General features: G+C 40.9%; 1 protein-coding gene across 1 annotated transcript in view; it reads left to right on the top strand.

Moving 5' to 3' along the window:
* Positions 1–521: 521 nt before the first annotated feature.
* LOC104278630 (serine/threonine-protein kinase TNNI3K-like) overlaps positions 522–13,770 on the top strand; it is a gene marked incomplete at its 3' end in the record, with an annotated part of 42,685 nt that continues 29,436 nt past the window's right edge. The window contains 11 exon segments of the mRNA XM_009875656.1: positions 522–621; positions 2,079–2,217; positions 7,782–7,926; positions 8,006–8,110; positions 8,697–8,791; positions 9,388–9,537; positions 10,652–10,738; positions 11,978–12,034; positions 13,074–13,166; positions 13,251–13,308; positions 13,426–13,620. Of these exon segments, the coding sequence (XP_009873958.1) occupies positions 2,193–2,217; positions 7,782–7,926; positions 8,006–8,110; positions 8,697–8,791; positions 9,388–9,537; positions 10,652–10,738; positions 11,978–12,034; positions 13,074–13,166; positions 13,251–13,308; positions 13,426–13,620 (1,010 nt within the window).

The raw sequence follows: 13,770 nt of genomic DNA, 5'->3' as shown, positions 1-13,770 counted from the left end.
TTTATTGAAGCCAAAGGGCTATTATCTTCTAAAATACAAAGAAATCTTTACACAGTGGAGGAATTATGCTTCAGGATTTACCTTCACACATTTGCATTTAAAAGGATCTTTCATTATGGTGGTTTTTGCTGGGTCTAGGTGGCTGGTTTTATTTTACTTCTAAAAACTCTGATGTATTTACTGTTCTTTGTTCGTAATGGTTAAAAGAAAATTAAAGGTTATTCTGAGAAAATCCAGACAGTCATTTCTGTGCCTCTTACTTCACAAATCAGCCCTTTACTGGCAAACAGATTTCCAGGCTTATTTATAAAGCATCAGTGACATTCAGTGTTCAGTTAAAGTACTGTAAGTTAGTCATTTTTACATGCTGTACACAGCTCTTCACCTTCAGAGCTTGCTTGTTTGGGGAGTTTTTGCTTTTTTTTTTTAAACTTGTGCCTCAAGGTTTCGAAATCTCATTTTGCTAAGTGACCACATACATACAGAGCTTCTAATTGGAATTTTGTGTTTGTTTCCTTCCAGGCTGTCGATATTCTTTTGCAGCACGGAGCTTACGTGAATGTTCAGGACGCAGTCTTTTTCACCCCCTTGCATATTGCTGCATACTACGGCCACGAGCAGGTAACTGAAAGGGGGGGTTCAGAACGCTGAGAAGCGGAATGCGGAGCAGCTACAGGTTTAGTGTGAGATCCTCCAGAGGGTCCTTCCATGACAAAACCTCCCACACCGAAGCTGCACTTCTAAGTCAGCCTCTGGTTGCTTTAAGAGATTTCTACACTTTAATCCCCTATAAGATTTCTACACTTTAATCCCCTGGGCTAGACCCTGGCAAAAATCGGTGTCTTCCCCTCTAGATGTCTCAAAACAAATGGTTGTCTCACTAGCTTTGATAACCTGTGAACAGGTTTGACCCAGAGGCATCTCTCGTGGGGAGTTTCCTCCTCCCACACTTCAGAGATTGCACCAGGAATGGGACTACGCTTTCTGAAACCTCTCCAAGGAAGTGACCACTACTTCCCAGTAATAATTACATGGCAATTTTATTGGTTTTCCTTGGAAATCATAAACTAAATTTTGGCCACTTTGAAGTTAGTGGAAAAGATGATCATTTAGAGAGCAGGATTTTCCAGGAGGTACTGAGCACATGACAAGCCCAACTGTGCTCTCCTTGTACACACAGATCCTGGACTTACTGAAACGTAATCTGGAGTTCTGACCAAAGTTGGCACTGAATCTCCCAATTCTTTTTCTTATACTAAAGCATAGTTGACATATGGTTAATCTAGCTTTTGCCCTGAATGGCCCTTTTATGTGAAATGTAATAATGGGTCTATTCCGACTTAGGCAAGTCATTCCCTATACCTTTGTTTGACTATTGGGATATTTTCAAGTTTCAAAGGATGACCTCCAGGTAGAGTACATTTTTCATTCCCGTGACATGTTACTTCAAGTATGTTGGGGAGTTGTTGTAGCAAAAGCTTTTGAAAGAATAGAGTCTGGAAGCAGAGAGGATTGAAAACTCTCTGTTTCCGCGGCCGAGTGACAGCAAGGCTGCAAACCACTGGTATGCTCCTGAGATGCTTCTTGTCATATATATGCACCTCATCATCAGTAACACAAAGAAAGTACCTGCATGTTGGGCTGAGAGATTAGTTTACTTATTTGCCATAAGCCACTTCCGAACAAACAGTCACAGCCACGTGAAATTATGCTAAAAGCTCGAATGGTTCTCTTGTGATAAGAGACACAGAGCCGAGAGGAAGCTGAAGTGCCGCCATTTGTGGACTTTGGGGATGTTCACTTTATTATGCTGCCTGGTCGTTAAGCAAATACGTGTCTTGTGTCTCACCTTTTACCTTACATAGCATTTTAGAGAATGAATGAGCACTTACTCTTGAGAATTTTAATATTTTTATAGGTATGTAACTTAAAAATAAGTTTTTTCTTGAATCTCCTCTCCCTCTATTAACTTTAAAGCGATGCCCATATATAATGTCACCCAATGTAATATTCTATCTGATTTTGTCAGAAGATTTGTTTGCATGTGGCATTTTAATTAACTTTAACGAAATGTTTAGGTAACTCACCTCTTACTGAAGTTCGGAGCTGATGTGAACGCAAGCGGTGAAGTTGGAGACAGACCTCTCCATTTGGCTTCTGCCAAAGGCTTTCTCAACATTACAAAGCTCTTGATGGAAGAGGGAAGCAAAGCTGATGGTAAGAAAAGATACTTTTAAAAATCAATTTCAGCATTGTATTTTATACATAGTCAGGACTTGAATCTTAAATTTAGCTTCCTATCATGCACCCTGTGTGTGTTTGTGGATCATCTCTGGGCAACTGAAACAAAAAATACAGCAGTTGGAGAGTTTTCTTCACTTGCTTGGTTTGTCATCTCATATGCATTCTGTTTTCATTAATAAGTTAGCAGTGAAAAACAGCAGCAGGAAACAAAATTAAGATTAATACGCAGCAGTAGTTTGCTATTGAGATATTCATCCCATCACAGAACTCGTGGCTGTGTGGTGTGTATCTCTAATCAAAAAGACTTAAATGTATAGTGAATTCCTAGTGAATAAGATACAGGTGAAGGATTTTAAAGATTATACAGCAAGTAATTTAAAATAATCCAGATGAGAAACTGAAATCTTTCACAAACAATTCCATAGAAAATCAGATCTTTTTAGCACGTGCTTTTTTAGGCTTCACGCACTTCATTGTGGGACATTTTCTGTAAGAGAAAGTGTGTGGGGGAAGAGACGTAGCGGATTCGGTATTGTGTGAGGGGTGGGAACGTGTGTGTGCTCTTTTACAGGTGATCCCACATGGATGCCAGCAAGACTGTAACATCACAGCTCAGTGCTGTGCAGTCTGCATGTGCCACAGTTCAAAATTTTCCCTTGTAATTAGTACTAGAGTGCAATCAGCAGCACTGCTCAATTCCTGTACTTTCTCTTTTGTTTGCACTCCTGTGCTGTCGCAATAACGTGGAAGGCAGCAGACCTACTGCGCTCCAGCCTTACTTCTCTCTCTCTGTGAGCCTTGCATCACAGGCATGTGCAGACTAACGCACTTGTGGCCACATCCTACAGTCTTATGCTAATAGAGGTCAAATTTTATGTATATTGGGGAGACTAATGCAGAGATTCTTAAATAGGAAATGGCATTAAATTAATGGAAATTATTCTCTTATCCTCAGAATAAGAGAAAGATTTTTGAAAAAGAACAGCACATTACTTCCAATAGTGCCGCTTTTTAATGCATTTTTGGATTACACCATTACTCAACTTATATCCATAACACACAAGGTAAAATTCTGGTCCCCTTGAAGTCTACGGCAAAGCTTGCATTAGGAACCAGATGTGTGCACCTGCCCTGTTCCCTCTCCGCTAGCGGCATGGGAATGGTGTTTCTCCCTAGTTGCCACTTCTCTGTTAGGTTTTAACAGTATGAATTTACCATATTCTCTGTGAGCCTTGCCCACGGTGCACACATCAGTAAGAAAAGCGTGGAGGGAAGCAGCTTGGCTCAGATCTGTAAGTACTTTTTCAGCAGTGAGCTCTTGAAGTGTCGGTCTCAAGGCGTGCGCATGGAACTGATGTAATTCTAACGACAAGGAGAGAAGAACAGAGGTTTGCTCACCGTAACGAGGCAGTAGGAGATTCACTATCAATTAGATAGTTTATTCCAAAAAGGAAAGGAATCTGGGACGCTGTTTCAGATTCTTTTCTCCAAGATCAGAATCTCCAGCACTGGAAAAAGAAAGAGGAGACTGGCAGCGGGAAGTCTTTTCCTCATGAAGCAGACGTTTTGAAACTTGGTATAAATACAGCGGCGGAGGAACAACTCTTAAATGCCTAGGAATGGAAGTAATTGCTGAAATAGCCTGAAGAAATTTTGGCAGTATTCTGTGCAGACCAGTAATTGGTGTCACAAACTTCAACTATTTCTTTTAACACAACCTGAGCAAGTCGTTGATCAGCTCCAAGGCCATGGCAACCGAAGCAAAGCAGCGACCACTGAAGCGGGCTGAAAAGATCAGAAAGCTGCTGAAATAGGGCAGCGCTGGCAGCCGGACGGCAGCCAAAGCTCTGCTCAAACCCAACCACACCACGTAGGGAAAACACATAAAAGAAATGTAGTGCCCATGTATGTATCGTCCCAAATGTTCATGTTTTACACGAGCTTGTGTGTAAATCCAATATGCTACAGGTACAGCTGGTTCTCCGGATGCTAATCTCACAATTTATTTTAACATAAACACTGCAGGGAAGGACTAAATAGGTTCTGAGCATTTTTAGAAATTCTTTCAACCAAATTTCTTGTGGTATTGATCAGATTCCTTAAAGCTCCACATTTGTGATCATTAATGAACCTCAAAGACGGGCATACCATCACAAGATGTGATCGCTTAAAGTGCCTTAACTACCCTGAGATTTTTACTAACTGATTTATCATGGAATTTCTCATTGCTATTTTTAACAATTTCTATTTCATTCTTTCTTTTTCCACACCTTCCAGACTCCTAGAGATATTTATGCATTACTGAGTCAATATGTTTGCTACCAACTTGCGTTATTTTTTCTGTCAGGAAATTTTTATATTGTAGAACATCCAAATGGTTCAATACAGCAACAGGTAGGGTACGAAGTATCACTTCATAATTTTTGATTCATTCTTGTAATCAGTAGATTTTTTTCTAGGATAATTCTAATGAAGAAAACAGATAAGGTTTTTTTTCTTAGAGTAGAAAAGGAAGTTCATCACAGGGAGAAACCTTCAGTATTCCTAAATTGCCATTCTGCCATTTTTTTTTCTCATCTCATAGGACTGAACTAATATTTTTTTAATGAAATAATGGTAATTAAGAATTGTCAGTATGTTCCACTCGTTTTTTACATTCCTTTTCTTTGAAATCAGGGAGGGCCTGGAAATAATTGCTTCTCAAATGCCTGAATGTAGAAGTAGGAATTCTAATGTAGATGTTTGCATGACTTCAAAAATTGTTCCTTTCAAAATGAGAGAAAAAACTCATATTTAAAAAACTACTCAGCAGCCTGATGGGGTCACTAAGAAACAGAATGTCTACGAGCTTAGAGAACTGCTTGGTGGCCTGGAAACAAACTTTTCCTTTGCTTCACAGAAGCTAAATGCTACTTTTTTATTATTCTCCAAACTGGCGTTCCTGGAGATTTATTTCAGTGATGCCATGATATAAAATATGTTCTTTGTCTATGTAATTGCTATGGTCTTTTAATATAATTTGTCTGCTCTCAGGACTACTGAGCTACCTGGACTTGCAGACCCTATTTTCAAGTATCTTTGGAAATCACTGTCACCTCTGCCAAATACAATCGATTCTAAATTTAAAACCAGAGCTCGATATTAAAAATCCAGGCATGTTCAGTCGTGCTCCTCTGAATATTAAACAGTTATCACTCATTGGGACTTGGGGGCAATTTCCTTTATTCTTTTAAAACAGACTTGAACTGTCTTTTATTCATCCTTTTACTTACTGTGATGGTTTCACTGTTACCTTCCACATATGTAATGTCCCGGTGTTAAGAATAATTTCTGGAGCAGCCCATTTTGCTCCAGACAAGAACTGAACATTTGCTCATTTTAACTGGTTACTTGTACAACAATCTGAATTTTTGTCTCTGACTGCCATGCAGTTGTACTATCTATCCTCAATTTAAGATAAAAATACTTTCAGATTTCAATCTGAAGAATTCTCCTATATTCTTCTTTAGAAAATCCTAATCATTATGATGTACTCTTTTGCAACAACTCTGTTCTGGAGGGGTCTTGACTGATTTTGTTTTGACTCTCAACTTCTCCTTTTTAAGACATGTCATGTCTCATGTAGAAATCAAAAAACTCTCCATTAAAACCAAATCCTTGGTCCCATGTTGTAGCTGTACATCCTCCCGGAGGCCTGCGAGTATTGGACGTCATTTCCAGCTGCACAGATGAAGGAGAAATCTGCAGTTCCCTCCTTGCTCCACCTCAGTCCTTGTTGTGTTGTAGAAGCTCACGGCCCTGAGACCCCTGACGTCCTTCAGGCCATTCTGTGGGGTCACATTCTAAGGCACTGACATTTATTATTATAGAACTTTGACATTTATTCCCCTCTTATTCATTGCACTTCAGAATGAGTCCGTGTCTGGCACTGCATCACAATAACAAACAAAGGCCGACAGGGCACAGAAAGTGAAGAATTGTTTTAGAAGTAAAACAGTTTTCTTTATTCCTTTTAACACAAGACTGCTAGGAAGGTTAGTGGGAGCAATTCATGAAATCCGGAGGCCAGAAGCTTAATATAAGTTAGAGGATTTCCTTTTTTTCCTTTTTTTTTTTTCTGAAATTCCTCTTTGGATCTGTCTGACACTAGACATCAGTGAAGTTACAAGTGCAGTTTGTTTGAGAGGACGGTCCATTTCTGTCAGCATTCAGCATTGCATCAGAAAGGTTTCAAACCAGGCAGGGATTTGTTTTAATTTTGACTGTTCTTTAGGCTCACAGAAAGAGAAGACAGAACCTGCGACTGTGTCCCTAAGGGACTCAGCTGCAGGAAGGAGCTGTTTCTGGGAGATGTTTGTCAAAGTTGTGCTTAAAAGACCCTGTAGCACAGGTTTGGACACCTCTAGTGGACACATTGTTCCTCAATATCCATTAATTGCTTATAAACTGTTTCAGTTGGACTGGATTGAGAAGTAAATGTTGCCTGAAGTGGACTGGATCTGTTGTTTTTGCCAGCTGTGGTGTCAGCCAGCTGTGGCCCTTCCATCTTCACGCACAGAAAGAAGCACACAAAGAATCACAGAAATACGTGCTCTTTTTAAAAAATGATTAAAGAAACTGCTTTTGCAGGCAGAAGGATACAGGCCTTGGTCTTCAGAAATTTAGAAAAAAATACTTCTAGTATATAAATTTGTATAAGTTTTGTGCAACATAGACATTGCGTCATTTTGTGACATAAAGCGCTGGAAAGGAAAAACTTTCAAACAGAGCAAGACCTTTGTATCACACCTTGTTTTTTTCCCATGTGAAATTATATTGAACTAACAGAGATAAACACCATTCCCACCCAACTATAATATGCTATGTCCCTAATTTTCCCCACTCTTTTATATGGGTTCATGCCATGTCAAAGACTACTCCCATCCTCTTAAACATGTGAAGCACACACATAATCACACTTGCAAGTGAAAGGAGATTGAGCAAAATGAAAACACTGGAAATCCGGGCATTTGAATGATTTCTCCTGTTCCTTTTTTGCCTTTTATGTACTTATATTTTAGTAGTAACTACGAATAAATCAAAAATTATGTTTCTTACTAGTATTAGTAGCTACTGTTCCATGCATTGGGAGTAACTCAGTAGATTGCTTTCTTACATATAGCAACTGGCTGACTTACTTTTGCTCCACCTTGTAATATACTGACAGAAGTTGCTCTTTCTAAGGGTCATTTACAACTCGTGATTCAGTTACGGAAAGCTACATCACAATACTAAGTGCATCTGCTAGTGGAAGCAGGCAATCATACCCTAAATCCAAGAAACCATCCTGACCGTCGGCTGCAGGTGACTCTGAGTAATGTAGTTTTGATATATGGAAGCTTACAGAAATCTCCATTTTGAAGAAACAGAACCATAAATATTTTAGTAGAAGGTTTCAAAATGTGTAGGCACAACACCTAAAACATTACTAAATATCCCAAACGAGCAATGTTAATTATAAAGGGCTTTCTGTGGTCTCTCTCTGGATCAAATGACAGTGAATGCTCAGGACAATGAAGATCATGTTCCTCTGCACTTCTGCTGTCGGTTTGGACACCATGAAATTGTGAAGTTCTTATTGCAGAGCAGCTTCGAAGTTCAGCCCCACGTGGTGAATATCTACGGAGACACACCTCTACACCTGTGAGTGGCGCGCAGAAGCTCTGGTTTGGGGGCTCATTACAAAGCTGGTGGTGTTAACAGCTCTTCACTGACTTTTCAGCGCATGCTACAATGGGAAGTTTGAAGTTGTCAAGGAAATAATTCAGCTCTCAGGAACAGAAAGTCTGGCTAAGGAAAATATATTCAGCGAAACGGCTTTCCACAGGTGAGAGGTTTAAATCACCATTATGAGCAGAATTCCACTTGTGCACGCACGCAGTGCAGCACCCGACACAACAAACGCCTCCCCGACAGCCAGGCGAGGAGCCAAGAGAGCGGTGACTCCCTCGAGTCTTGGGATGCAGGAGAGGGCACCAAGCAAGGAGTAGAACCAGACAGTGAACAGGGGCAGAGGGAGCAAGCGAGAGGCAGAAGGGTGGGAGAGGCATCGGGCTCATCAGCGCCTGCATGAACAGAGTCTGGGTGCTCCAACCTTGACACGAGGGGGCCGAGCACAGGTCGGTCGTGACGCTGCAAGTTTGTGAAATGTTGTGTACAAGGCACTTTGCAAACTGGGCTGAGCTGATTTTACATAGATGTGCAAATACATTTATACAAAAATAACTAGAATGTTTCTGAAACAACAGAAATGAACGGCTTTGATGGGTTAAACATGCAATTGTACATTTCTGGAGACCCTTTGTTCTATTACTACATGTATGCCTCTGTGTAATTATTTTTAAATTTTTGCCTACCTAAAGTATTCATCCTTTTATGGACTATAGCATTCACTTCTCCCTTTACTTTTGCAGTGCTTGCACCTACGGAAAGAACATAGAACTTGTAAAATTTCTTCTTGACCAGAATGTTGTGAGCATCAATCACCAGGGAAGAGATGGACACACAGGTAACATCATCTTCCCAACGGTGCATGAGTGCACACAGCAGCACCAAGCAATTTGGAAGCCATGCACAGTCTGAGTTTTGAGGGTAATCCCCACGGTAATCTGACGATCAGCACCCCGGTCTCATCACCTTTCAGACAGACCCCAGCTTTTGAAATATGTTTGCAGACTGGCATAAAAGCAATGAGAGCTTAGTGAGGGTGTGTGTATATGAGTAACAAAACCTGACGGAAGCCGATTCTCCCATCATTAGGCTTCTAAGTGGTTTTAAGGATTGGGTCCAAGTATCATTCTGGCAGGGACTAGGCACAGAGGATATAGTGTCTGCACACCTCCACAGGCCGTCAAAAAAAAGAGCCTTTTTTGTTTCTCCTTGCACGTACAAAGTTGTTAAATGTGACTTGCAGGTGGTAGAGTAAATCCTGACATGCTGTGTAGAAAGCAATAGATTGGTTCTTGCAGCATTAATATTTTATTTTCACCTATTGCCTTGGGTGGTTTTTTGATAATATATTCCTTTATCCAGGAAATGAATTTGCTGCAGGTCCCATTGTGCTGTTCTCACAGCCGTGCTCACCACACTTCTCTGATGTTCCAGGATTACACTGTGCTTGCTACCACGGTCACATCCGACTCGTACAGTTTTTACTGGATAATGGAGCCGACATGAATCTGGTAGCTTGTGATCCCAGCAGGTCCAGTGGAGAAAAGGATGAACAGACCTGTTTGATGTGGGCTTATGAGAAAGGTATTTCAATTTTCTAGTTTCTGCCACAAAACACGTAGGGGCTGTACAGGAAGGAGAGAACAGCCCGGGAAGGACCTGACACGTGACACAGCCGCCCAGTCCCTGCAGGCTAGGAGCTCTCACCATCTGCTTGCCAATTCCTGGCACAAAGGGCTGTAGAAACCAGCCCTTTTATTTATCTTCTCAGATTCTCTGTTAAACATTCAGTTTAATTCAAGGCACACTCAAGGACGGGAGTATTTATGTGCTGCTGAAACAGAAAACACATCACCTGCTCAGAAAACTCTACTTGAGTTCTAATTCTATGAGTGAAGGAAGCATTAAAAGAGGCAAGGAATCAGAGTCAGTAATCTTAAATTCTTCCAAATACGGACCAAAGGAAAGCATTTTCCACGATCCCTGCTATACTTTCCTATGTGTACAGCCGTGTGTCCTGGTTTTGACCCCATGACTTCTGGGATGTTTCCCCCTCCTCTGCTACAAGAATGACTGTAATATAGTAAATCTGTGGAATTCAAAAGCCTTTCAAAAACCTGATGTCAGCGAAATACTCTGTATGAAATTACTGAGCCAAGTGTTTATATCTTTGAAAAGCTTATGAATGAATTTTGAATATTACCAAGCAGAACTTTGCGGATCAGACACCTCGGAGAGGGAGGACGTTGGGCACAAGCTGCTCCCTCCTGGCACTCGCAAAGCGAGTGACGAATTCAGCCAACGGCAGCGAGGGGTGCAAAGTTTGTCCGGCCCAGGAAACCAAAACTGAAGTATTTTCCTGCATTGGTTTTTCTTCTAAGGCCTGTTGAAGCCTACAGCCAACTTCCATTTTAGGATTTCTGTAGCAGGGCTTTTTCCATTGCTACGTATCACATTTCAGGGTTAGGTGGACTCACCAAAACGGCGTGCTTTATTTCTCTGGCAGGTATTTCCACATATTTCTGGGGTTAAGAATCACAGCACTGTTCAGATTAGCCCCAACGTATCTTTGTTTACGTGTTTTATAAGAACATTGTATATTTTTTTAAAAAGTCCCCTCATTTTTATATAAATAATTTTTTTTAAAAAAAAAGATTATGTAGTTTACCTGCAAATGCTTTTATTTCCCGTTTCTCAGGTCATGATGCCATTGTGACCCTCCTGAAGCACTATAAGAGACCTCAGGATGAGTCACCCTGTAACGAGTACTCGCAGCCTGGAGGAGGTAAGGGCTGGGAGAGCACCTTCTCTCTGGCTGAGGGGCCTGATCCAAAGCTCGCTGGAGTCTCTGAAAATGTTCCACTGATGTTGGGGAGCTTTGGATCGGTTCTGTCAGGCACAAAGGAAATGAGTGTCAGGAGAACCACCATTCTTAAAATCCTCTCTATTTATGTCAGAAGTCTTCCTTTTTCTTAAAAGAGAGTTGTCACTTTATGTTACTCACTAGAAAGGAAAGCTAAAAGCTGTGAGATGAAGATCAATCCCTAGTAATCATTGCTCGTACCTTTTTACACCCTTAATACCTGGTGTAGCCATTCTCTTTGTGTTGTTTACCTGTGATGTTTCTTTGATTTCTGACACTCAGTGTATCTCTATACTCAGTCCCCTTCATATTTTTTAATAGCTTTGGATATCCAGCTCCCCCTTGGGAAGAATTAATTACCATTTTTGCTAAAAAGATGCTCATTTGTATGGTCAGCTAAGTGACAAATGCCAAGGAGAATGCTAGCACAGGCAGTTAGGTCAAGGTCAGGCCGTATTGCAGTGTGCTGGGATGTGTTGGTTGGCTGGTTGGTTGGTTGAGGGGGTGGACGTGCTCCACGTTGGGTTGTCCTGTCGCTGATTCCCACTCCAAGCAGGAGGAGCCCAGCAGACCAGCTGGGCCCACCGGCTCCACACAGCTTGACCTATCCCAGGCTTGGGTGTGGAATATCTCGAGTGCATGTAAATCTTGAGGGGACTGAGTTTATACATGTAGAAGAAATTCACTTTGGCAAGCAATTAACACACACAGACAGATTTTGTAATGCTGCCTGCTAAAAGAACTCAGCTTCCTCCTAAGCAGAAAAACAAGAGATGAAATATTTTGGTACGTGGAGATAGCTGAGATCTTTTGGAAAAATCTAACCGGTGGATCAAGCAGTGGGGTGTGTACTCAGGCCAGTTGTCAGAAGCTGTGAATCTGATCTGGGTCTCTTCACAAAGTCCAGCTGGTACAAAAGGCTACTCTGCAGCCTCTAGGACTGGTGGCGGCTGGTGTGGGTCGGCAGCATTCAGTGTAGCTCTGTACCCATTGTTTTGAAGAACACAGCAATATAACCTCACAGTCATACCTGTTTGTGTGCTTACGGCTATTTTCACTTCTTTATTATTCATTCTTTAAGCAATCCCTCGTTAATATATCAGTACAGATGCTTATACTGTCTTCGAATTCCACAAAATTCATTCCGTTCTTCTATTTCAGATGGTTCCTATGTGTCAGTTCCATCCCCACTAGGGAAGATTAAAAACATGACTAAAGGTATTTTCCGTCGTGGTGGAAAACGTGAAGCTTTATGATGTTTTTACCCAAGGTGTTTGTCAGCCTGAACACACAACACAAAATTCATTATTCCTGGAATTTTCATTGTTCTGAAATGTAATGACGTGCATCAGCAGCAGCTCTATTTCCCTAGGATAATTTTAGGAAGCAATATGCTTAGCTTTGCTGCTCGGCATCATGATAATTTCTGTATTTATCTTATTTTATCTGGCTTTGAAAAATTTATTTTTATTTCTTTAGAGAAAAGGATGCAATTGTGAATTAGTGCTAATGAGATACATACATAGCCATAAATGCAAAAAAGTATTATACTGAATTCCACTGTAAAATGCCTGCATTATCTTTACAGGAGAAAATGTCTCCAAAAATAATTTACTTTAGCCTGAAACACATATAGATAAAAAAATCAGATGAATATTTGTACTTTAAAATATTTCGATTTTTGTGGTGCTTTCAATTTTCCACACCAAATATTCACTCTGAATATAATCAGGTGCTTATATCCTTTACACAGCAGCATTGAAATGTTCCATCTAGAAACATTCTGATAAAGTTTTTACTAATAAACTAAAAAGGTCAGCAAGGTAGAGTTGCTTGCTAACTAAATTAAGTTGCAAAATTTAGATTCTAAATGTCTCTAAAGAGCCAGTCAGATCTGGAATAACATCCCCTGCATTAGTAAAGAGCACAAGCTACATGGAAGAAAAGGAACTAATTCTCCATGTAACAAATTTTTATGCAACTACCCCTGATAGAGGCTGAATGTGCTCGTGGGACAGCGTTCGTCAGGGATGAGATTTGAAAGCTGAGAAAGCCCAAGGCAGCTGCAGCGTTGTGTCTGTCTGCTGCTGGGCTTTACTGTGTTCACTGAAGAGAAGGGAGTAGGATTACCAGTCAGCCTGCTTATAGGAGGAAAATCAGCTTTTCTGTGCAGTGGTTTTGTGAAGTTAAATGCTTATGTTCTGCCCTTCCCTGTGACCCTGACTTTTGTGAGTGAGATAAGTGTTTTCTCTTGCAGAAAAGGCAGATGTTCTGCTCCTCCGTGCCGGTTTGCCATCGCATTTCCATCTTCAGCTCTCTGAAATAGAGTTCCATGAGATTATTGGCTCAGGTACCAGAAATAAAAACATACTGTCTTCAGTGTCTGATGTTCGTAATAAATATCTTTGCACTTATTTATTTTAAACACTTTTAGGGTCTTTTGGAAAAGTATATAAGGGACGATGCAGAAATAAAATCGTTGCAATCAAACGGTAAGTTTATCAGACTTTTCCATCTTCTTTGGTGAATGACCGAGACTAAACTATTACAAAAAAATCCTGATTTTGTGATATTTTTGCCATACTGTTTCCTTTTGTGTAAATTCTAAGCTATCGAGCCAACACCTACTGCTCCAAATCTGATGTAGACATGTTCTGCCGTGAGGTTTCCATTCTCTGCCGACTGAACCACCCGTGTGTCATCCAGTTTGTGGGAGCTTGCTTGGACGACCCCAGCCAGTTTGCGATCGTCACCCAGTACATCTCTGGAGGATCGCTCTTTTCCCTGCTTCACGAGCAGAAGAGGTATTCCACTCCTTCTCTGCATGGCTTGTGCGACAGAATTTGGAAGTCCGGCAAATCTATGCTGATGTGGATGTTATTCATTTCAGCAGAAAACGGTAGAGAAAGGAGTACCTGTAGTGACAGGCCAAGGGGCAGTGAGGGGAAGCTGGA

This window comes from Apaloderma vittatum, unplaced genomic scaffold (genome assembly GCF_000703405.1).
Source record: "Apaloderma vittatum isolate BGI_N311 unplaced genomic scaffold, ASM70340v1 scaffold23888, whole genome shotgun sequence".
NCBI lineage: Eukaryota > Metazoa > Chordata > Aves > Trogoniformes > Trogonidae > Apaloderma > Apaloderma vittatum.
The sequence above is the reverse complement of the archived record's forward strand: the minus strand, read 5'-3'. Positions and strand labels throughout refer to the sequence as shown.